General features: G+C 45.0%; 1 protein-coding gene across 7 annotated transcripts in view; it reads right to left on the reverse strand.

The window, feature by feature from the left end:
* Positions 1 to 17704: 17704 nt before the first annotated feature.
* FRMD4B (FERM domain containing 4B) overlaps positions 17705 to 26231 on the reverse strand; it is a 163153-nt gene continuing 154626 nt past the window's right edge. For all 7 annotated transcript variants that reach the window (XM_019499738.2, XM_059716022.1, XM_059716024.1 and 4 more), the window contains 5 exons: positions 25901 to 26048; positions 24200 to 24319; positions 22345 to 23153; positions 21370 to 21502; positions 17705 to 19446 (listed from right to left, as the gene is read on the reverse strand). In XM_019499738.2, the coding sequence (XP_019355283.1) occupies positions 19326 to 19446; positions 21370 to 21502; positions 22345 to 23153; positions 24200 to 24319; positions 25901 to 26048 (1331 nt within the window). In that variant the 3' untranslated portion in view covers positions 17705 to 19325. The remainder of the gene's footprint in view (positions 19447 to 21369; positions 21503 to 22344; positions 23154 to 24199; positions 24320 to 25900; positions 26049 to 26231) is intronic.

Consider the following 26231-nt stretch of genomic DNA (forward strand, 5'->3'; position numbering starts at 1 on the left):
GATGGTGACCGTGAGTGTTATAACAAGACTCACAGAGTGCTACGTGCTAAGTGATCCTCCCCCTCTACGCGACACTGGCCTGGCCACAGCTGGAGTACTGTGTCCAGTTCTGGGCACCCCACTTCAAGAGGGATGTGGACAACATTGAGAGGGTCCAGAGGAGAGCCACTCACATGATCTGGCGACAGCAGGGCAGACCCTACAATGAGAAGCTACGGGACCTGAACCTGTTCAGCCTTCACAAGAGAAGGCTGAGGGGGGACCTTGTGACCAGAAGGTCACTAGGGGGGACCAGAAGGGTTTGGGGGAGACCTGGTTTCCCCTAGCGTCCCCCAGGATAACAAGGAATAACGGCCACAAGTTGTTGGAAAGTAGGTATAGATTAGACACCCATAAGAACTACTTCACAGTTAGGGCGGCTAGGATCTGGAACCAACTTCCAAGGGAAGTGGTGCTGGCTCCTACCCTGGGGGTCTTTAAGAAGCGGCTTGATGCCTACCTGGCTGGGGTCACTTGAGCCCAGTTTCCCTTCTGCCCAGGCAGGGGGTTGGACTTGAAGATCTACAAGGTCCTTCCGACCCTACTTCTATGATTCTATGAAGTGAAATCAGGTATCAATTTAAAATGAGCGTTATAGCAAAATAGTGCTAAGTGAAACAGTTTTAAGCAGGGATTGCCTCTATGTGTTCACATACCACAATCAGGTGTCTAACCACGGTGTAGACATAGCTTTGCCACCTACAGAAGCCCTCACCTGGGAATCAAACATCAGTGGTGTGCAGGCCAGGTGCATGCAGGGGAAAATATCACCAATCATGTTTCCCTGGGTTGGGCCATATCATCTTCACACTCAAACTACTAATATTAGGATATTACAGGTCCCTGTTTACCACAAAGGATGCCAAGTGCAAGTTTAAAACAAACCCTGCATCCCATTCACCAAGTATATTTAATACCACCCTAAAGCTTTATTCTTTATTTAGCTTTCACCTACCCTCTGTGTGTTAAAAAGAGTTACTGGCACTTCTTTTTCTCTCTGGATCGCTATCAACATATGCTCTCCATTATTTTTTCCAGAGAGATTATTATGTGCAGGCTGGTCCTGATTATGAAATACAGAGCACCACTTGTCATTATAGGGTATTTACATTGCACTGAGATTACAGATACAACAGATGGAGTAACCCATATTGTATTTCCATGTATTGTCCGTGGAGTGTCATGAGTACACATGGCACTTAATTTATCACATGAGAGACTGCAACCAATACAAACCACTTCCTACAAGAACTACCTGGTAGCAGGTCGCCATTGGCACACCATTCACTGTATTTTGTTTCAAAGGTGTTTTTGTATAGCATTAATCAGCATCGCGCTGGGTAGAGATTCTTCGCGAGAAAAATCGTGACGAGAAGAAGTGTTTTTTGCAGCATGCAGAGCCGATTTCGTGGGCATTTTGTGGTGGCTCCACCCCTTGGCACTGATTGGCAGAGAGGCCCTGGCAGGGACAGGAGGGACAAGAGGGCAGTCGCCATCTTGCCTGCTGCCCTTCACGCTTCCCTGCCAGCTGGAGCCTCCTCCTCCCTGCAGCAAGGACCGCTGGATCCTGCTGGGGAGCCAGCATTTTATTTTATTTATTTATTTATTTACTGATTTTGCAGACAATCCCAGATTTTCAGTTTCCATGAAATCCACAAACCCACGAATTAAGTAGGTCCCTAACAATGGATCCCTGATCTCTGGACGGATCCTTAGGCGCTACTGTAAACAGAACAATTTCCCAGTAAATGTGAACAGCCCATGGAACATACTTCTTAAAACAGGAGGACTGAGAGACTAACATTCAATTTATCACCTGTTCTTCAGTAATACAGTGGATTTTAGTCCTTGTTTCCAGTTACCAGTTATATGCTTCTGTTCTTCCACTGCAAAATTACCAGAGGACAGATTTCTGGGTGTACCAGCCCCCACTGACTTATGTGCATCTCAGTCATATGACTTAACACACTGCTAAACCTATTCTGTCTGCTACTGGCAAGGATATTATCCATGTCCCTAACTGTTCTTTGGTTGGCAAATTACCCAAGCCCATTCCTCCATTGCCCATTTTTAATAAATAAACCAACATGCCAAAATAATCCTTTATCAAGGTGAATACAACTAATAAAGGATGTTTGAAATCCATATTCTCTTCCCTACAGGTTATTATTCTATGGTTCTATTTTACAACACTGAACAACAAGGCGTATCTTTGATATGTCAGCGTAAATGACTGTTTCTTTGGAGATAAATACTGCATTGTGGGAATGTTTCTACAAGGCTGGAATTTTAGTACCTCACAGTTTGGAAGGTTCATTTGTTTAAAGCGGTTTCCTTTAATTATGTCAAGTCTTCATCAAAGACCAAATTCTGTCCCTCCATTTGTGTACACAGCTGTATGGAAAAAAAAATAGCGAGGCTAGAAAGAAAAGAGTCCTCAGCTATTCACTGTTAATTGGCCCTAAGGCACAACCATAAAGAGCGTGGTGGAATTTGGAAACTACAGAAAACTTATTGAGCTCTAAAACCCCCAGGCTCTTATAGAAGTCAAAAGCAATCCTGCCCTTCACGGGTTCCCTAGATGTCCTCTGGGTTCCCAAGCACCCCGACTCCATCTGCCCCTCTCTCCCCCCCTCCCCAACTTCAGCAGAGCATGAGGCTGCTTTGTCCTCATGTGTGTGCTCTGAGACACACTGAGAGACAGACAGCAAGTAACCATTTTTCCCCCAGGGCAAAAAGTTTTGCCTAGAGCTAGTCCACCCTTGGCCACTCTGGGAAGCTGCTCCCTGAGAACCAGCACCTATTCCACATACCTACCTGCTGTTCCCTCTGTTACGTTACATATTTCCATGTGAACTGAATGCCAGACCTGTACAAGGCTCATTCACTTGCCACTTAAATCCATCGTCTGAACAGCCCATTCCATTCAGGCAGGGTTGATAAAAATCAATGGTTTTTTTAAAACAAAAAAACCCAACGTACTTTTTCCCTATTTAAATCTGATTTTTTTTTAATTTAATCATACTTTTTTTGTTAGGATGCTTTTAAACCCCCCCCCCCCCCAACCTATGTAATGATAATTTTAATTTAAGATATGTTAGAGCCCAAAGATATCATCATGGAATAGGGATTATAACTTCTAATTATATACTATTTGAGACAATATATTCATGTAAACTTTTTAGAAAACTTTTATAAATAGGTCACAATAGGCCATGGATTATATTACGGGCCCAATATTATGGGGTTCCCAGAGGCTCCTTTATATATTAGTAAAGATTAAAGAAAACCACTTTACCCAATGGGACTCTGTGTTCAGTCTAGAAGATCCCATTAAACATCTCTGTGATGCTTAGTTTCAGTTTGCAAACTGTGGATTTATGGTTCCAGAGATAACATGCTTATTAATAGCAGTCTATGGAAATGAGAGATAACAGACCTGATTACCTATCCACCAGTCCCATTGTCTCTCTGCAAGTTTTTGTACAGAGTCAAGCCCATACCTCTCTTTAAAAGTGCAAAGTTTTCAAGAAGTTAAATGAATAGAGGATTGTTGGGGTGGAGTAGATCTGGGCAAGGAGGAGGAGTGTGGAGATAAATGCAGGGACCAAGGGGCAATAGAAACAAAAGAGAAACATTTTGAGTAGAATACTGCAGAAATCTTGAGGGATACATTTCTGAATAGAGCATCTCCACTGATTTCAGATCTAGTGAGGAAAAGGTATGGTAGAAGGGAAAACCTATCATGGCAGCAGGCTTGCAGGCTGTAAAAGAGACCCTCTTTGGAAATACTTTTATGAAGGTTATATCGAACAACAGGAATGCACTTTTTGTAGAAAACAATGGTTAAATTGAGACTTCCTGACCAGTTATTTAAATCGTGATTTAAATCAAATCCACCCTGCATTCAGGCATATTCCTTATGATGGGCCAAATGCTGCTCCATCTTCAGTCAATGCCAAAACTCACAGGGATTGCACTGGCCAAAGATTTGGCTCCTAGTCTTGGCTGAACTTTATAGCAACAGAGTATTTATGCATTCACTTCCATGAAAAAGCTGTAAGTCCCCGTACAGTCCTTGTTCCTCGTAAGTGGAAATAACAAAAATAAAAAAGCTAGAAACTAAAGCTAAAGGAAAAGCATAGTGGGTATCTGGTTGTCCCCTTGGTATTTTGAGGGACATTCTTCGTTTGATATAATACATCAGCAAGCACACAGCAGACCCACACATCAATCTGCCTGGTCTAGTAGTTTAAACCCCAGCAATCACCGTACATAATTGAGTCCATAAATGGTTTCCTGATGTTATCAAATAAATCAACTGTGCTCTTCAGATGGCATGTTATTCTCTCAAACGATGCTGTTTGGGTCACAGAAGCTATCTGTTTGCTGGTTGCAAATCTCTTGCTGATTTCTTGACTGTAAATAAAGCCCTTTGCTATCCTCTTATATTTCCCTGATCTGCAGCCATGCCATCTTGGGCTGCAAATCTCATCAGACCTGCTCTGTGAAGTAGGGTCAGGCTTGTCAGGCACTTGTGGATGGAAAATGGGGATACTGGAAGGAATGCTAGGGAGGGTTTAGTAAGAAGTATTTTTTTTCCCTCCGAGTCAGAACGCATCCAGTGCTCCTTCTTGGTTTCAGAAAGTATGGTTTCTGGAAGCACCAGCTTTCATATTAGATGCAAAGCCAAGGTTCAGTTTATGACACTTCTTGCAAAAGCAAGGGGTGATAATCCCACAAAGCGCCTCAGGTTAGTGTCACATTTTGCCTATCTCAGTTCTCCCTGGAAATTTAGACTGTGGCTAGGACTCGCTTCCTTTCTGAGCCTGTTACGCAGCATTGTGGCGCACTGACGGATGCATACCTCCGAGCTCGCCACCGAATGACACCACACCTGCACAGGACACAGCGAGCTACGCCCATCAGTCCTGATCTAAATGAAGCTCTTTCTTCCCTCCCAGCTTAAGCAGGGACTACAGGTTTGGGGGCCACCCTTTGTAAAAATGTATAAAACATTTTGCAGGCAAGGTTCTTTGGGCAGATATGATGTTTTTTACTAAACCAACTGAGTCATTGGAAAAAAGTAAAGAGCATTTTGGCATCCTTTGGGCAAAAGCACTTCTTGTTTGTATTGTTATATCTAATTATTGTTGCCAGTACTTTTGTATGGCAATAGTACCTAGGGATCAGGGCAATATTGTACAAGACACAATATGAATAAGTGCAAGATTGTTCCAGCAACCAGCAGCTCACGGTACACAAGTTAGATAATATGCAACAGGTAAACAGGCAGATATGAAGGGGAAAGGAGAGGGGAAAGAAGTAACAGTAGAGAGGCACGTCTGCAGCAGTTAATCCTCACTGTAGTCATGATTGTTCTCTTCTACAACCTTCAAAAAAGAAAAAACCTGTCCCAAATTTTTCCTGCACAGGTAACTTCTTTAGGACCAAGAGCCCTACTTAATTCAAAATATGTTGATTCAGGATGCTCCCAGGCCATGTAACACCCAGTCAGGAATGGGAGAAGATAATATTTCCATTCCCTTTGAAATATGCTACGCTCTCTGTTGGGAGGGTGGGTCTGGCAGAGGCAGACCTGATGTTATTGGAGTGATGCCTATACAGCTCCTGTAAAAGAGGCTCATTTACAAGGACTTCCACCAGTTAATCACCACTTTAGCAGATGTTTGAGATGATATGGAGCAAGGCTGGGGGAGACAAGGCTGAGGGTCAGGGGTAGGATGAATTGTATTTAGATGGCTTCTTTCCCCACCGAAGACCCTACTTGTATTACATACACAGCTGGAATCTCTTCATCGATGTAAATGCCAGGAAGATGCACCTCTAAATGCTGTGAGTGCACCCCTCACTGCAACACCATCGTCTCTGGGTGGAAAACAGCAGCTTGTCTAACAAACCCATCACTTCACAACAGTTAAGGCAGGAAGTAAAGACTCCTTGGGACTGCTGGCAGAAATCTGACCTAGAGACCGTACCGAAACGGTCTGAAATATTCCCCATGAAATCTGAAACTAGGCAAGAGTCATTTCATTTTGATGGAGTCTCTGTGACTCTTTCTGCTGCGTCTAGGTTTCCGGAGGCAGCAAAGAAAGGAGGAAACGGGCAAACTAGGAAGATGGAGAACCATGCATTTCATCCCAAACTCTGCAACTCTCTTACAAGATCCAACAGCCACAGTGTTATAGAAGCACTTCACCTGGATGTCCTTTTTATTCTCAGTCCTGTAGGAATGAATGATCATTAATATGAAAAGGAGATTTCTCTTCTCTGCTTTTTCATTTCAGCTTGACCCAGGAATCAACTTGGAGTGATTTGGGGTCTTTACTCAGGCAAAATACCCAGGAAAGGCAAGAAGAGATTTCTGCTGAGTAACGAACCATTAAACGAGAACAGGAAAAGGGGTAAGCATCTGAAGGGATGCTGCCAGCATGCAACTTAGTTGGAAATGGAATTAAAAGTGGTTCCCTGGCTGACACCTCACCCTCACTCTCCCTGCAGTTTCTTGTGGCATTGGTCCCATTTCCCTATATCTCAAGCTGTTTTCTCTCCCCTGTCGTTGCAAGAAACCTCCCCCCAGCGAATAGTGGAGAAAACAAGCCTACAGGGGAAAAGCAAAACCAGCTGCAAATCAAATACTAGTCAATGCACAAAGTAAGCACACAGAGAAAACAATATTCTCTCTCCTCTCTTTCCATTTTAGTTTTCTACAATAGTACTTATAAGACCAGTGGGAAAAAATATTCGAGGAGAAGGGGGATTTTTAGGTCAACAGTATCCCTTCTAGTTCAGCAACATGTAAGCATAGGAGGTAGTATTAGCTTTAGTCGACCGGTGTCATGTATTTCCTTGGATCAGCTAAAGTCATACTTTTCACATTAAAGCTCTAACCTGAATATTCAAACTTTAGGCCCGTGAGCGCAGGGCTCTGCGCAGGGCCGGGGACCCACTCGTGTGAAACCAGTTTCAGGACCTGGGTCCTCGTCCTTTCCCAATAGAGGGCATTTTATCTTCCTAATTGCTCATATCTCCAGTTTTACTGCTCCAAGCGTCTGCAGGTTGCAGTCACATTGAGTCAACAAGCAGCGTAAAGGGAATCGCGGTTTGGGGTGATCTTTTAAATTATGACAATGCCAAACTTTGCTGCTTTACGCAGTTGAGGCGAATCATCCGTGCTGCCACCTGAGCCCCCGACCTTCCAGCTGATCGTTTAACAGCTTATTTTGAACACTTGGCCATCTCCTGCCATTCCCCTTTGGTGAACTCCACGAGCATGCTGGGAACCAGCCTTACTGACAAAGATGATTAATGGTTGTCAAAGATCCTAAATAATAGTACTGAACAAGCGCCATGTTAAGGATTTTCTACTTGGTAGAAAAGCAATGTCCCCTTTACATTTATTGCCGGGCTGGCACGGATGACTGAAGCAGAAGTTACATGGCCACTAATAAAAAACCAAATCTGTGGTTTATGGTACTCTATTACAGCTGAAGAACTTGTGAAAAGAGGAAGAGGTGACACTATTTTTCCAAGAGGTAGACAGAGGTCACTGTGGTAGCACTTTCAAATGAATTGATTTGACTATATTGAGTTACAAACAACAGATAAGTATAGAAATGAGAAACCTGTAAATTGTAGTTAGCATTCGATCCAAACTCAGGGTTAATTCCTTTTGTTAATTATGAAAGCGGCATTTTTTCATGTGGTATCAAAATAAGAGTAAAAAAAAAAAAATCACTTTCATTGTACTGGAGTCTGCTTAATAATGTAATGATAATACCTGCTTCCAATGGTTATGATTCATGCAATAAGTCACTTAAAGGAATTGAATCAAAATAATTAAAAACAAGTTCTAAGTGTGCTGAGAGATGGAAAAAATGTCTATAGACATTAATGCTTAATCAATTGTTAGTGTTTAGTTTTTTTCTAAGGCAAATCCTTGCATAAAGCCTGAAACCCAGAAGAGTTGAGCACAACAGTGTTTTTCCTTAAACTTACTTTTCATATTAGGTAATTTTTTTTCCAACCCATCTGTCCATCTCTGAAGTAAAAGAAGTGACAGGTTTTTAAGTTGAATCAAGAGAGCGGGAGGCTCATTTACCAACTTCTCGTCATGCATCACCATTTGACTCCAAGGTAGTGGATCATCAAAACATGCTTGAAGTGCCTAAAATGTCCAACACGTTCTATTTTTAAGATAAATGATGAGCCATGTGCTGACTCCAGATACTTCAGGGCAACTTCTGTACTGCTGGCTTTCATTTTTGCTGATAAAACCCACACATCTGTCACCCTTTACCAATACATGCCACTTTCCAATACATGCCATTTCCAAATGCCAAGGTATTAACTGGACCAGGTCAGAGAATGTGTCCATGTAACATAACCTTGCATCATTGGTAAAATACTTGTAAGCATGAGGGGGCAGTCTAAAATTGAAGAACACCAACATGTCCCAAGTATGTCCAGCAATCCTCTGTAATGCAATATGGGGATTATCAAGGGTCAGATGATGGGGTTTTTTAAATAATAATACCAACCCAGTAACTAGAGTAATCAGAGAGAGACACCATGTGGGAAAGATACCACGGGTCTTCTTGAAAAATGCTGTATATGTTACATTTCATTTGTTTTTGGCAGCTTCCCTGAGAAATGAAGTCTTCCTTCCCGGCTGTAGTTGCTCAATTCATAGCGAGAGAGGATGTTATTGAGGCATGGTTCAGGTTGTCAAGTGGCCCATATGGGCTAAACGGCTTAGTGACTTGGTTTGGTGAGACCCCGTGTCTCTATTCCTGCACACATGCCATGTCAGAGCAGAGGGAAGAGGCATGGCAAGAGAGCTGTGACCCTCAATGGCAGGCCCCAAAACTGAGGCAGCACAAACCCAAGGTCCAGGAGCACCTGAAAAAGGTGCCATGCACATTTATATCCCACATCTCATCATTAAAGGTCCTTGCCATGGCACAAAGGAGGAGGAAGGGAGAGGAATGAGTGCTACGTTATGCCTGGATCCCCAAAAGTCCAAATTTTAAGCTATGGAAGACTAATGACATGAGATGACCATTCCCAAATCTGCCATGCCAGACAGCATCCATCTTCAAGCATGCTGCACAGATCAGAGACAGGCTGCTTCTGAAACCAGAAAGTGTTGTCATAGGATCATAGGGTGCTTGAAAGCAAGCCAATCAGGATGGGACCAAGCTAATTGGCACAGTAATCAGTGGGGCTCTAATTAGCCCATGCAAAGTGCTTACGAAAGGGGCTACACAGGCACCACTGTCTGGCATAGTCAAGTTTGCACATAGACCCGTGTCGATGCTTAGGAAGTGGCTTGTCAGGGAATATTACAAGAAAAAAGGCAAGTGCCCATCCAATGCAAACAACCTGTTAAACCTCATGTGGTGTTATTTAAATAATGACTCAAAAGGTATTAAAAGAACACATGCTCCACCGTTGTGGAGTGAGAGCGTGCCACCTTTGCAAAACCTACCGGCAGAAATTAGCTGTCTGACAGCAAAATAAAGTGAGGGGCCAAATCCTCCCCAGCGTAAATCAGCCTACCTCCAGCAGAGCCCTGTCACTTACCATCATGCTGAGGTTCAGGCACCGTGACATATCATATTAATAAGACCTCCACTCCTCCTTTAGATGCAGAAGTCAGGCTCTGCCACTCATTTTAAGGATACATAAACCTAGTCAGTGGCTCTGAGTCTACCTTGTGTTCAAGACGTGTCTGGCTCCTGACATCCACATCTATTTTGATTGCCCATGTCAGTTGTTTCCTCTTTGACTCATCCTTTGTGAAATACTGGAGTGGGAAGGACCCATCAGCCCCTTAGATTTCCCCTATGACAGTCCCATTTCCTTACACTTTTGCTGGGGATGATGGTAGCTGTTCCCCAAAGCATTTGAGTCCCTGGCACGGCTTTGATCGAGACAAAGCCCCCTTCCTAATTGCTATCTTCTCCTTTCCCCCCTGGTATTGTACTGTAGCCCCTAGGAGTGCCCCAGCCTGTGCTGCTCTAGCATTGCTGTAGCCTCCATCCATTTTCCTCCTGCACCGCTGCTGACCTCTTGATCTTTCACTGAGCCGATGAGGTCTGCTTTTCTCAGACCTTTACCCTTGGAAGCTCTTGGGTGTTTGCACAACTTGAACCCTATTTATCTTGAGTTTCTCAGCCAACGATGACAGGCTGATTCAGAGTTTGCCAGGCACTCAGTAAATGTCACTCCTAATCACTTTATAAGGACCTGCTTGTTTTTCCTGCCCACTTCTTCAAGGGTTATATAACGATTTTTAAAAAATTTGTTTTTTCTTTAATGGCATCAATGATTTTGTACAGGAAAACCAGAATTAATAACAGGCGTGTGAGTTTCTAGGCAACTTTTTCCCACATTTTTCATCGTTTCAGTGTTGAAAATCATCAGCACTCCAGTACGCACTGAAATGTGCTGCCCAGCATTTACCCAGACTATTCCTGATTGCACCTTAAAATCTGGATCGGTTACCTTGATCTATGAACCAAGTGGCTTCTTCCGACTTTCAAACTCCCCCGTCCTTGACAGCTTCTGAGCTGATGCTCTCTGCTCCTTTTTGAGCTTCGGCCTTTTGCCCCTTCTATTTTCTTCGTACGAGACGGCATGTCAGGTTCCCAGGAGAAGACCCTTGCCTGTCTATGCATTTGTCTAGTTATATTGCCTCACGGCATATGACTCTCTCTTCAATAGAGATAGCTCATTAAAGAAAAGAGCGGCAAACACGAGACACAAACAGGCTTCCACACACACTTGAGCTCCAGCTTTCTCTCCTTTGTTGACCAGGGACCACACCTTGTCTAGAAATGTACATGGTACCCAGGGACTTCCAACATCGGATGACCTGTTAACCATGCAATTAGCAATACCGCATGTCCCAGATAACTGAGATCACATTTTTCCAACTTGGCCTATATTACAGGTCTAGGGATTCAACAGTACATTAAGGATGCAAGGACTGTAAGACTAGGTTTGAAGAAACTTCTGAATGTGGCCTTAAAGACAAATTTTTTGTGATGCCACAGGAACGGTGAATGTGCACTCAAGTAAATCATTCCTAAGAAATCCCTCATTTAGTGAATTTTGCCTCTTTCTCTGTTCATGAAATATGGACAAGCACTTTGCTGTTGCTTACCCCCAAGTTAGCCACAGTCATAATCACTGATGGATCTACTGTATCAGCCTAAATCAACAGACTGGATAAGACTTATATCATTGCACGACTTACCAATATTTGGATAAGAGGGAAGCAATGGAGCACAATATACTTATGTCTTCATTTAGTCACAACCCAAAATACCAGCATTGAGCAGAAAATTGCTTTCCTGGGCTGAGAAGCACAAACACTCAGATCGCTCGTCAAGTGCTTTTCAGCTATTTGAGTGTCAGGAGGAACATTTCAGCAGGTTGGAAGAGATTTTATTAGAGAAAGAAAAGAAACCAGAGGTTTTGTCTGCATCTGGCTGGGCTGGACTTTGCATATGTGTGGCCCAGAGGGTTTGCTCAGGCCTGATTAGTTTTAACATTACTTTCACTCTCCTGTTACCCAACAGGTTTATAAGCTCCTAGACCCCGTGACACTGTTTGTACAAGGAGACCGCACCGCCTGGCTCACATAATTCATTGTAATTGTTATTTTTGGACTATTCCAAAATAGCATTTCTTGGGTCAGCCAGCACTTTTTAATTTACCTCCAACTGTTACATTTCCAACACCATTAAATCAAACTAAATGGTGCAAAGGACTCTTTGAAGACTAGCGGTCACGCTGCTTGAAATGCACGGTCTGTCTCTCGTTATCTCACAGAGCCAGAGAAAGACCAAATGAAGAAACAATGAGCCAACCACCTAGGTGCAGGAAGGAGCCTTAGGAAAACAGAACGCCCTTGACATCAAATCCAGGCTCACACAAAAGACGTATCACTCCGCATCCAGCATCATCCTGCCACCAACACAACTCCCCCCACGCTGCTAACAACACAGACACATGTGGGCACGCTAAGCCACACGCCTGGGGCCTGCCCTTCTTTAACCTTAGTCTGGGAACAGGTGGCAGGATACGCTTCTAGAGTTACCCCAGCTGAAACCCTGCTGGCTCCGGGCTTTTATATTTTATGTCTCTTTGATGACATTGTAGTGATTAAATAGAAGCAGTCTCATGCACACTGCTCCTGTGACAGCCAGATGCATCGCTCGGTGCCGGAAGACCCCATTTCCCCCCCTACGGTCAAGGACTCGTTTAAGAATTTACAGGGATGTCTGTAAAAAAAAGGAAAGAAAAGGAAAAAAAAAGTCTTGGATTAATTCAGATGGGCGTCTAAGCACTTTGCTTTGATTTAGGATCCTCCTACTCATTCACAAAAGGTTTGGCCTGTGGTAGAGCAGTGGAGAATTGCCCTGGGTGTGAAGGCATGGCTGGATCTCAACCCACAATATTCCTTCCTGAGAAGGAAATTTAAGGTGAGGTTTTGTCTCCTGTATCTGGACATGTACGGGGTTTCTCTTCTAGTTTAGTTTCCCACTTGAAAAAACCCACTGCGAGTCCAAAACCTGCATGTAGAGGGGAAGACTCGGGAGCTGTGCATTGTGCCTGCTGCAACCTGTGCAAAAGGTATCCAGCCCTGGCTGCGTTCACTTTTGCATGACATCCTTTGTGCAGTGGCACGTCCATGTTTTCCCTTGGGCAGGAGTCCTTGGAGAGGTTGTCACCATGTCCAATGCAGGTTTTCCAGGGAAAGGACCCACACGTTTGGGTGGCTGACTCCTCTTGGACAAGGTATGAAGCTTCCCTCCGTCCCTCCAGTCCCACTTGTCTGGGTAAGCCAGTGGGAAGGCATTATTTAGTTTCCACCTGTAATGAACAACTTCTAATCACATTGATAATATGATGTTAGGACCACTGGTAGAGTTGACTTGTACCCAAGTGAATTATGACTAGCTCTGGCCTCTTCCTGCAGCTCTTCTTCGTGCAAAAAGTCCTTCTGAAACCACAAATGGAGGAAGAGAAAAAGAAGACTCAAACCTTTCTGCGGGTTTTGTCACAGTTGGACATTATGAATTATTATCACTTGCATTAAAGCAGTGCTTAATGAGTCTCTTAGAAAGCAACACCCCGTTATGCTAGTCACCATGCAACGCCAGCCTGGTCCAGGACAACAGACAAGACACAACAGGTGGACGGGGGACAAACGCGGAGCGGACGGGTGACAGTAAAACAAGCTCGTGTTTGCATTTTGCACATTGCTGTCCACCCACCACCTGCCTGCCCCACATCTGACCCCAATGCTCTTACCACTTCCTTCTGGAAACAAGAGGTGCTATTCCCTTGGATATAGCTGGCTTCAAAAACAAAACCTTCATTAGATACTCAGAGTTCAGCCCCAACCCCAACTTGGGCACCAGATCCTATTCCACCCCGGTCCAGTCCCTGAGAACTGTTAACTTGATCAGCCTTTGAGGCCTGCCTTCATCCCAGCCTTCACACTCAGTCACAGCAAGCTGTGAGGAGGAGCACGGTTTGCCCACCTTGTGCCACGGGGAATCAAGCAGGGTAGAATAGGATTGCACTTGGGTGCCTTAGAGGCAACATAGGATGAGGGCCTTATTCCTGATTCAGATACTTTTATAGAGATGGAAGATTAGATGAAGTGCATCTGATTCTGTTCCACTGAAGCCAAAAGCACCATTGACCTCAGTGGGAACATCTAGTAAGACTTCATTCCCCCTCCAAAGGCGGAAAGCTTTCCTTTCCTTAAAAAGTCCCCCAATGCTCCTATGTAGAATATTCTGGGGCAAAGAAATGTAAAAAGAAATGAAGTTAAATGTGATTTATGGCCTTTGTCCTGTTTCTCCCCCTCTATGCATGGGGGGGGAACCTTTCTGCCCATGCATCAACAACACCTAAGCATTTTGCCCCGACTCATTAAAAATCAGAAAATAAAACAGGTAAAAGAAGCCAAAGAAAGCACGTGGAGGAAGGGAATCTTATGGCAGAGCTATTAGCTTACCTCTCTGGATGCTGCCACGCAAACATTGATGCTCTTCTCTGCAGCAGCAAAATATTGTGACGTGATCTTCTACATTCATTTCAAATACCAGAAGAGGTCACTACATAGCAGGTGTCTGAAGAAGGCCCTTGTTACAGGTCGGCGTGTGTCAATGCACCACAGGCCACAGGAGATGCTGAACAGCACATTGCACTCTGCGCAGAGGGCTAGCAGGAAGCCTCTGTGCTACATAGCTCCAACCATCACAGCGCACGGGCCTTTCACCAGCTCGTCACGGGGTGCATTTAACACACGGACCTTTCCAGGGCTCGGTGCGCAGTCATCTCCCCAGTCAAGCCTACTGCTGAGATCCTGTTGATACAGCAGGGCATCACCCCTGCCAATAAGCTGTTTCATGTCCTCTAGGCATTTTTGCTTCTTCACTTGCTATGGAAAAGCACTATAAACTCCAGAGCTACATTTAGGCAGCCGTGCCTGAGTTCATAAAACCTGCCAGTTACTGGGGCAGGCTGTAGGTCCGTCTTGTCCAGTCTGCGGTGTCGCACGCTGACACAGAGCGGATGCTGAAGGGGAGAGGGAACAGGGTATATTCACTCTCTCTCTCAGCCTCCAGCAGTTAGGGTTTGCTAGGTGAAGATTTCTTTTGCTTTAAAACGAGTGCTTATATTCACGTAGAGCCTGCAGATTTGCTTAGTTTATCATCACCTCTCCCCCTTGACTTCGTCATCTCAGCAGACGTTATGCCAAGGAAATCGAAATGAGCCAAAGTGTTACTGAATTATTCGCTCAAACCTAAAATTGGCTAAAAAAGCTGAGCGTGGAAGGTGAGCGTGCTCTTACCTGCAACGATGCTGCCAGGACGCTAGATGTCCTCACTGTCCCTGCCTGAAAAAAAGCCAAAGCCCCATTGCTAAAACAGCTGCAAGAACGGATGAAATAACGCAGAGGGGGCACAAACGAGATTTGTGTTTCAGCTGTGAACAAATCATCTCAAGTATGAGCAGACATTCCCACCTCAGCTCTATTATGCTGTACAAGTAGGTTCACAACTCTTCAGCTGGAACGTAACTACAGAAATAAAATACAGAAATCAATAAAGAATGAGATCCACAAAAGCTTGGAGCAAGAACGAGGCCTGAATTGCCCCCGCTCCGCCAGGGCGTTGTGCTCTGAGGCTTGGTTCAAATCCATGAGAAACGGACATCTGCAGCCCAGGAACGTAACATCAGCAAACCCAGGGGCCTTGCTAGCAACTACCTCCTCCTGTCCGCAGGCAAGCTCTGCAGGACCTCTCTGTGCCTCTCCTGGAGGAAAGCAACAGCAGCCAAAATGCCAGCACTAGGTGGGATATGAAATCTCAGAGTTTTTCCCTGTGCCTTTCCCCCCATTTAGGGCTGTCTATCCCAGCTTCATCCCTCCTTCCCCTCGCCCATGTTTCCTGGTCTCTAACTAGTTGTGTGCATAGTCCTTTACCTGCCAGCCGTGAGAAGTCATTCTCAGCCCTTTCCCTAGTTGCAAAAGCCTCCTCCCTTGCTTCTGTACTTCCACTTGATTTCTTCCACCCTTAAAGCTTGATGCATGCACTTCTGTCAGTGCTGCCCTGTGCATCGAGAGCAGGAGGGACCACATCCTCTGCCCATCATACTACAGCTATCTCAACTCCTCCATTTACTTAGGTAAGCACCATCAGCAGACAAGCAGGTCATCATCAAGGTCTTGGTGTTTTTAAAACATTCGAGCTGGAGCATTTGGGGCTATATTTCAGAAAACTTGTGCACCAAAAAGTGCAGGCCAGGCTCATCACTTAACGCATCACCAGATTTACCAAGTCTCATTCTTGCACTCGACATCTTCCAACCATCCAAGATAAACTTGGAGCAACACAGTGGGACAGCAGACATGGGATTTGACTGATACAGAAGGAAGAGTCCAGAAATATTGGTGCCAAGTCACCCCAGTTTCATGGAAGAAAAATCCTTGCTCGACAAACCTAGTCCTGTGCTAACGTGGGGGTTAGGCCTGTTGATATTCCTCCATCACCTGAACTTCCCATGGCCAATGAGGCAGTGACTCCTTCCAAAATTTTAGGATAAAAGGTTCATCCCCGAGCTGAGATAAAACAGGGGGAAACGTAGTTGGGGTGCTGTTTGAGGCGGGCCAGCCAGCTGCTTGTACTGACCGCCCATTAGTGAGGGCGGAGGCCACGTAACGTGGGGCAGCGTGTTCTGGATCGGGGCGTTCCCCCCGTTTCTCACACTGATGACACTGGTCGGTCGGGTAGCTTTTATGAAACAGCAGCGTTGCAGAGGTGTTAACGACCTGCTCCTCTGCATCACACAGGGCAGCTGAGCTGGAAGAACCTGCAAAGCCGGTGAGGGCGAGACCTGGAGAAGGAACTGCACGGCCTGCTTGTTCTTTTGGAAGCAGCTCCTATTCATCCCCGTTGAGACCGAAGGGACTCCTCCAGCACTCGCTGAACTGAGGAGGACTTTTTCCATTGACTTCAATAAAACCAAGATTGGGGCTTGTATTCTGGGCTAGATAAGCAGCTTATAAGAACGAGGAGGAAGAACACAGGAAGAATCAGCGCACACACACACATACACACGCACAAGCTCGCATGCATGCACATGCACACAAAGGAACGGACTAGAGCAACGAGAAGGAAATCATTCTGCCAGGAAAACGTGCTCTGCTGCTATTGGGTGAAACACCCCCCAAAAAGGCACTTTTCACAAGCAATTTTTTTTTCTCTTTGGTGAGCTGCTGCCGACAAGTCACTTTGTCTTCAGCCAAGTTTGATGCCGATCACCTTGAGTTGGGCTGAAAGGCCGAGGGTAGCTGCCGCAGTGCAGTTTGGGGTGAGGTCTATCAGCAGGGAACGCACGGAGGGGGATTGTTTGCATTGCGCTGCAGAAATCCTCCTCTACTGCCACAGCAGGGAAAGGAAATCAATGAGAAGGATGCTGGCGACAGATCGAGTCTGACAGCATGGATTAGATTACAATAAGCAGGTGTCTCTTGGTCGTGGCCGTGCGGCCAAGGGAAACCTTTTGCACTAGGACGCGTGGCCCCGGGCAACGAGCAATCGATGGTCTATGCCCTGTAGGCCATTTCTGGTTGTGTTTGTTGACTTTCTGTTGCATTTAGAGTATTTTCAGGCAGAAATAAGAAAAAGGGTTAACAGGTTACTTACATTTACCAGCATTAATAAACTTCACGTCCGAGTCTGCAGCAGTTCTGAGCACCTCGCGGCTCTCGCTAACCAGAGATGGAGTCGTCGGTGCCCACCGCCGCCAGGAAATCTGGTTCCGAGAGCTGAAGCAATGCTCTCTCAGGGGGGCTTCAATAGCTTTGTGACTCACTTTCCAAAGCTGAATCATGCGCCTCACTTGTAAGCATTATGCAAACCCTCTCTCATGCCTCAGGATGCATGATGTACAAACAGTGGTAGGAAAAATCCTTGATGGTGTCCCACATGGCAATAAATGCTACAGGCTAACGAGAAACCAGACCCTGATGAATGCCTAGATGAAAGCACAAGTAGCACGCACCAAACTGCGATTGAAATCCCCCGCAGAAATAGGAGAATACTAAAACAGCTTTGGTAGCATACTTTTAGTTTATTGACCCATACAAAATAATAGGTCCCAAAAAGTCAGAAGTAGTAAAAGAATAGGCAAAAAAGGGCTTTTGCATTTCTAGAAGGCTATACAAATATGCAAAAACAAATAAATAATTTTTTTTTCATTTAGTTTTTGCTCGTTTATTCCAAACCTCAACTCTAATAATACAAATGACTAAGGACCAGCTTAACAAATTTGTCTTTCCATATATATATTACATGCTTTGGAATATTGGTAAAAAAATGTTCAAAAAAGTTTATCAGAACTTTTCTATTCACAATATGCACAAGGAGTAACTAAACCCTCTGTATAAAAGGGGAGGAAAAAAAGAGCACCATTTTATGGATTCCTGAAGCACAGTACAGCTGAGAAACAAGAATTATTTTAACCGTATGCAAATGAGATTTTTGGAAATTACACAAGAGAATCCACGCTAATTCATTCCTACATATGGATGATATGAGGTAGGTTTATCCCTCCTAGATCAAAACTGCAGTTCATTTTTTTTTTTAAAAGAACATCAATGATTTTATGTGAAAACGCTGCTGTCACTCAGTGACTCAGTAATGCACCTGGCATTTCGGATGATACATTGTACAATTCAACGCCCTCAATTTTAAGGCACCCACTTGGTCTTTTTCTTTTCTTTTTTTTGCAACCACCTTAAAATACTGGCCATTATAACAACATTGTTCAATATGCGAGAACTAAAGCATCCCATCTCAGATTTTTTTAATTGAAAATGGCAGAGCAAAACATACTAGCTGTCTGCTGAACTGTTCACTGTGCATTCAACATGAGAATCTGCATGCTCACCTGCACAATGACACTGTACCGTGGAAAATTCACCGAACGCAAAATTACCGATTTTCATTTTATCGTGGAAAAACATTCAAAGCTTACCGCTTCCATTTCCAAAATCCACAACCACGTAAAGTTCGTTTTATGCTACACGTTGCAACAGCAGATCGCTTTCTTTCTGGAAACTCATTCTGTGGTGCTAAACAACAAACACTCCTAACAACACCCAAAAAACAGTGAAGCTCACTCAAACCTCTGTTTAAAAAAAAAAAAAGCTGGCCTTCCTTCAAGTAAGGATCCAATACTGATTAAGTCAACCTTTGCCTCATTCATACACAAAATCCTTCATCAGCTTATGAAGCCCATCACAAGCTACCGCAGAAGAAATCCCCATTCCTTCTTCTTTCAGCCATTCAAATTGTGCTCCTCAAACGCCGTTTTCCCCACAGAGTCCCCTTTTCACATTTTTTTTTTCTTCGAGGTTTGCCTTCCACACCTTGCAGTCTTCAAAAAGTGCTTGCTCAATATAAATACTTCATCCAAGTGCTGCATCTTGTTGTAGATGAAACCGTGGCTTGCCCTCGCTCAGAACGGCTACTGTCTGGATTAAGGAAGAAACGCCTTTGTTGGTAAGGCTTTGTAATTCTGTCACGTCCCTCTTATTGCTGATCGGGATCTTCACCAGCAAACCAACGCGCTTTTGTTTTTCATTTGGGAAACTCCGCCGAAGACCTCTGCCAGGATAGCGGCGTTCTGTGCAAGGCACAAGGCGATTGAAACGCAAGGTGGTTGGTGACCTACACGAGCGTCCCGGGCTTAGAGTCCTCGTGCCAAAACAGTCTCTGCTCGTTATTGTGTAAGCCGTCTTCCAACCGGTCCTCAGCATCGTCCTCCAGCTGGCTTGGCTCTGCATATGCCCTGCAAAAGAAACATGGCACCAATGACAAAGGACAAAGCAACATTTCCATGGGGGGTTTTGGTGCTGGCTTGGGAATGGTTTAGGAATAAACTGCGAGCTGGCAGAGGTGATTCAGAGCTGGATTCTGATCTCAATTATTGCAGCATAAGCTCAGAGCAAACCCCTGAACTTGGGAGTTCAGGTCTATTTTGTTATTCTGAACTTACGCCAACACAGTGCGAATCCTAGTATTTGTTCTGGAGAGAGGAATAGGTAGAAGGGGCAGGCTTTCTCAGCAGGCATAAGCTGTTGTAGCTCTACTGATCTCAGTGGAATGATAGCAATTTACTTGCAAAAGATCCTAAGAGCCGCATACAATAACCATGATCTGCACTTCACTGGCACTTGCGGGAACGCTGAACTGCAGAAGGATGGCACACTGTCTCAGTCGCTCACAATATTCACACGTTCATCAGTGCATTAAAGATCGCAGGCAATACCTGTGCATATTTGGACCGAATGATCAGAATGAAAAAAAAATGAAAAAAAAAGATGCGGCTCACGTAAATCTTTTGCTGTCAAAACAGGCAGCTTATTTGCACTTTGCAAAATCCAACTCTAGGCCATTAAACCATTAGTAGAAATTGTATTTGGAAATGCTGTTACTGTAGCTCTTTTAGTCACAGCACTAAACTGAAAGCTGTAAGGCATTTGGTGAAAATTATTGTGAAGCTTTCATACTCCTTTTTTTTGTTTTAAATGCTTGTTTTAAAACAAACACATAAATAGAAGATGGAAGGGGTGTATTTCACACATGCCAGCCTGGCAGCAAGCAAGAACTGCAACTCATGAAAGCAGCACGCACAGAGGTGGAGTACTTACTACAGCTGGCTACACTTAGCATTAGAGTATTTAAATATGATCTCACGTCTGCAGGCACAATTGCTCTGGTGCACAGAAGGGCTTTGTTCTGACTGCTAACAGGTGGAGTTTAGAAAGGGGAGGAGGAACGAGACACAAGGAGAAGCAGAAGAGCCAAGAGTCACATGAATCTCTGCAGCACTGAAGCAACGTGCTGCACTGTAAATAGCACCAGAGAGTGAAATCGGGAACAGAGTGGTCAGTTTTGAACCCATCTGAATGAGAGAAAGATGTGCCAACCTGTCCAAAGCTGAACTCCGTGTTCCCGAGACAGCTGTCTTTGTAGCCACATCAAGCCAGGACTCTCTGACTATAAAGCTCCTTATGTGATATGCGCAGAGTCTATTAATGGGGACTACCTGTCCATGCCCTCTTTGAATGCCATCACACATATCAGTTGGAAGAGAAACTTTACTCCTGGCTCACACATAGGATCAGAAGACTGTTGAGGAAGGGTGGGACATGGTCATGGCCACCGCAGGTCTAACAGCAATGCTCCCCTGTTCATCAGTGCTCTGGACTGACTTTGATGCATCTTTCCTTGCAGACAGGTGACATAAAACAGGATATTTCTGCATCATCTCCTATCCTTGCCAGCATTTTGGCAAGTAAAAAAAATTAAAAAAAATCAAGCCCTTCAACCTCTCCCTGCATTGTTTCCTTATCATTAGGACAGGGAGAAGTCTATGTCCCGCCCAGCCGATGTCCTAGCCCAGCTGAAAGTGGGACAGGTCCTTAGCAGGTGTGTCAAACGGAGCTACGCCCATTGATAGCTGCTAGGATACCTGCATAAGAGAGGCCATTTAAGCATGCTATCACTGACGTGGAACATCGCACTTGAGCAGCTAGAAAGAAGCCCATGAATACTCTTGTTTCAGTTAGACACAGCAGACCTGCTGCTGGCCAACTGCTTTCACGGATCACTCCGGTTTAGGTGGAGACAATCTGAAACCAGGCTGCTACCTTCACAAGCTTTAAAAGCCTATAAGGAGCAGAAGGCAGCCTTGGTGTGCCCTACTCACCTGCTCTGCAGTGGAAAGTTGCCATAAACATTTGCATAACAGCTGGTGTAAGAGGAATGAGACAAGGTATCGTAATCAGGAAGTCCCAGGGTTGTCTGGTTCCTCCAGTTCCCAGAAGCGTTTGTTGAAGAAGCTAGAGATTTAAGAACAAAAACAGCACATTAATCCTCTTCCAGCTACAATGACTGAAAGCAGCACAACTTGTCCCAGTAAGGATCTCCGCGGGTTTGCTCCGGACAGGCAGGCAAATCTCTGTGTTTCAAAGTACTTTGGGGAGCAAGGCATGCAGCCGTCATTGAGGGGAACAGGGTGGCATTGCTTTGAACACCAACCCTCTCTGTTCAGTGGCAATCAGTGTGTTCCCTGTCTCAGAGACCACGGCAGTTGCACCAAGGAGCCAGGCCTTTGCCCACTGTGTATATTTGGTGAACACTGTTTTCTGGGACCCGCAGTGCCTGGATGATTTCTTATTCCCTTTTGCCTTATGGCAATCCCCAGAAAGCTAGGCTTGTGCCCATTTTCAGACGGATCACCATGGTGGTGGTATGCTTTCCAGTGAAATTTGGAGAAAAACAATACCACCAGGAAGTATAGCCCAAGCATCTCGACTGGCACCGTTTTCTGGGACCCAGACAGCACAGTGCTTCTTGCATCGTCAGTGTGCCTGGGAATGACAAGGACCTTGCAGTCATAACCAGTGCATGGCGTAGTTTGGGCACCGGCCTAGCCCGAATGAGAGCATTTGTTCTACTTGCCTCATTAAACCATCAGACCAATTACAACCTTTTCTCTGCCAAAAATTCCTATTTAAACTATTCTTCAGTTTTGTTGGGGCTAGGGGGTGAATATCTGCCCTGAATGTATATGTATGCAGCCACATTCCCATCACTGAAGTTGCAAGGGCAAAAAGGCAACAGAGATGGACCCACTGAAGGGATAAGTAGCACATCTAATATATCATGAATCAGACGTTACCTGAAGAGAAAGAAGAAGCCCGGCTGCTAGGAGAGCACGGTACTTGCAGGCTAGCGAAGCCCAAGCTCCTCTGGGATCCTCGATCAGAGTCAAAGCTTGCCTGCAGGCTATGACTCTGCTCCTTTTTTGGACCCGAGGCACGTTGGTACCAACCGCGGAGATGCTCTGCTACTAAGGCCTTGTGAATGTTTTTGGTTATATGCTCCGTTTTAACCACTTGCTTCCTGGGAAGCCTTAGAGTCGCATAGGGGTTGTGTGGTACTCTGTTCATCTCATCTTCATGGTAGGACCTGAATTCCCTATAACGGTCATATCCATAGTGCGCTGACGAGCGATGGGAAGGGTTGACGCTATACTGCCCCTCGGTATCACTCTCGTAAACATACCCCCCATTGTAATAAACGTCACATTCGGCATACGGGGTGTATCCAGAAATATAGTAGCTAGAGGAAGGCTGCCCTTGACTCTTTTGGTAGACACCGTTTCGGATGTCCTTTTGGGCAAGGTTTGGCATGCTCCCCGAATTGGCAGCCGAAATGTTTTGCTTCTTCGACCTCCTCCGGCCCCGCGTGCGGTTGTCTAATGTCTGCGTGGTGTAATATGGGTTGGGAGTAGGTGTCGTGCAGTAATATTCTGCACTCGACTGGCTGGTGTAGGATGACCCGTCGTCCAAGATTTCTGTGCTGCTGCTTCGCTGAGATTTGGAGAGGGAGAACGCAGGCTTTTCCCCGACGGTCTCAGACAGCAAATGGGTTTGTGACTCCAGGCTGCCACTGCGCTGTCTGCAGTGCTGCGGGGAAACATCTGGCCTGAAATGGCAAGAGATTAGGTAGTTAAAAGAAGCTGTACATGGAAGTTTGGGAATTGTCATGGTGTGTGCTGCACCAGACTACAGCAGAGGTTAAGGGATGAGCAGGCAATGCCAGGGCCTGGGTGGATACTCTTTTAGCCCACCTTTCACAGCAATCAGAACAGCTCCTTTGTTCCTGCCAGCAGTTTGGTACAATATGGTAAAGGCTTTATACCAAGCTAAATTTAAAGTAATTGAAATCTTTTAGCTAAGGATGGGGAAGATAAAGATCCCATTTAGGCAGTGCATTGTCTTCCTCAAGGTCCAGGGAGGCCCATGCATGGACGCATAAATTAGCCTTTTATCTTTTTCTTGCATAAAAGGTCTGGATTACAGGCAGTGGAGCTTGGCAAGGTTTGTTGCAGCTGTAAGGGACATTTCTGATGACAGCTAAAGCAGCAGACAATTCAATAGTGTAAGTGAAGTCAGGCTTAGGTATGATTGCATTTTGGAAAGAAGTTATACATTCAAAAGCGCTCAGTGCTCCCCAACTTGAAAGTTTATTAGCCACATGAATAGACTGACAAGATCCTGCTGACTGAAAGCCTCTTAAGCATTTGCCAATCTTGCCTGAAATGAGCAATACCATGTAGCTCAAATGTGAAACTCCTGGAGTTTTGCTGTTTAGAAACCCAGCGTGATCCCCCACTGCCTCTCTGTACCTGTCCTCCAACAGCAGAAGGGCAACATTTTCAAACCCGCTTTGAGCCAGTCTCTATGTTTGCATGCAACATTTTGGATGCACTCCCATTTGTTGATGGTATTTGTGTGCATGAAATCTGGTTGCACACATAAACACCATCATCTGCATGTCACAATTGTACAAGCAAGTAACAGCTAATGTATAACCAGGCACCTGAAAAATCACAGGCAGACATGTTGCAAACCCAGGTTCTACTAGGGCAACTGTCTCACACAAAGGGATCCTATTTCTACTGTCACTGGTTTTATTTCTCTGTGGTCCAAAATTCATGTCACGCTTTAGGAAAAAGGAAATCATCTTACTGTAATTGGCTGCTACTGTAGGCATTGCGTGTAAGGACAGGTGTGGTAGGCATGCTTCTCCCTCCGTAAGGCTGCCGTTCCAGTGTCCGGTAGGGACTACTATGTGTTGAGAGGGGGTCCCTGTGATTATAAACAGAGAATCCAATATGCAGTCATCATCCAACTATCTCCAATAAAATACAATGTAAAACAGCACTGGTTTAGCTTGCAGACAGAACCAAAAGAAAAAATAACGACCAGTGTCAATGAAAGCAGATGTGAGCACAAGTGTGTATACTCCCAGAGCGAAGGCTAGCACTGCAGAAACAGCCAGAAGTTCACAGCCTCCAAGAAGGTAATACAGCAGAGATGTTCATGCAGGACAATATGCTGAGGGACAGAGATGTGCAACAGGAGACAGAACAGGTAACGGAGGAGCAGCACAGAAGCAGTGTTCACAGTCCTCAATGCTTTCAATTCTGTATGTGGATCTGATGCGATTCTGCTTACTCAAGGGAACAGAAGCCAATGATCCAGCATTGTTTGAAGTACCCTCAGGACCCTGGCAGATAGTCAAGTAAAAGCATGATGGGATTTGATGTGGAATCACGACTGTGGGATCCTGCATTAGATCTCATTGTGCCATACTGACGATGCAAGGGGAGCCCGATTCCAGGCCCCCCTGCACTGGCAAGTAGCAAGCTTGGCTGGGAGCTGTGATCAAGCTGATCTGGGCATCCAGTCAGAAGAGCACACGGCGCACTCCCCGATCGACTGAGGGTGCTCCGAGCCTCTGGAGCACCTGGAAGTCTTGAAAGGCAACATGTATGTCTGTGATTGTATTTTGTGTAATAACTAAAATATTACTAATATTTATTAATGTGTATCATTTGTATAATTATAATGTATAACATGTAATTTGGAATAATACAATATTATTATTGCATGATAACTACAATAATACACTTTGTGTAACAACTTTGTGGCTGATTCTTCATTTTATCATGCTATTCATTGAATGAATGTGTGGTCTGGTCATGACTTAAGACATGATCAACCAGTTAATCATGTCTTAAGTGTCGCATCCGTCAGGGACCTTGTATTCTGACACACAGGGACTGATCCTTGCACTGCGTACAGGGGGCACTGGATCCCTGTTGCTTGAGGACGGGACTGTTTATAGCACTGTTCATGACCTAGGACTGCCTCCTGGAAGGCTGAGCCTGCTCGGTTCTCACCAGCATCAAAGCCTTTGAAAACGTCAGGCGAGGACAGTGCCTCTTCTGCAATTCTACTACGATCTATGTGGATGTGTGTGAGCTGCCAGGATTAGGCTGTCGTTGTCATCATGGAAATAAAGGGCAGAAACAAGCCGCACAAATAGAAGTGAAGGATGGACGGGCTAGTGGGTGAGGTATTTTTTCATGCCATGCCTATCATTAAATCTCTAACCCACTTGCCATTTCCCACATAAATTGCTCCGACTTAACTGTGCTTTGCCATAGTTTATCTTTACCAATAAACCCACTTCATATAAAACGACAATCATTAAACAATATATTCAACCACAGAAGTCCCCATTTAAAAAAGGCACTGTCTTCTGCTATGTCATTCAGCAGCAGGACATACTGGTGTATTCGTGACAAAAGAAATCTCACCCCGGGCTCACACCAACCGTATTGGAAGCCGCTGGGGTCATCAGCGGCATGAGATGCATCATACCTGGAATATCTGGTTTCTAGGTACTGGTCATTTATGGAGGATTTCCTAAGATGGATTCTCTCCACACCAAGAGACTTTGGCGGAGGGGTTCTTGGAGAAAGTGGTACGGAGCTTGTTTTCTGTGCTGGCAGGGTCAGGGACTCGTTGGCTGTTGGGAAGCAACATTATGCTTTTGGTGAGCAAAATCCGAAACACATCAGCATCCTCTCTCAGATGGCTGGGTCCTTCCCCTGACCGCAGATGCAACCAGTTGTCTATGGTCACAGTGCAAACTTTCTAGACCGTGGGGGCAACACGCGCCAACCCTAGGTGGGTTCTCTTGTCCCAGACG

Source organism: Alligator mississippiensis, chromosome 12 (assembly GCF_030867095.1).
Source record: "Alligator mississippiensis isolate rAllMis1 chromosome 12, rAllMis1, whole genome shotgun sequence".
NCBI classification, from domain to species: domain Eukaryota; kingdom Metazoa; phylum Chordata; order Crocodylia; family Alligatoridae; genus Alligator; species Alligator mississippiensis.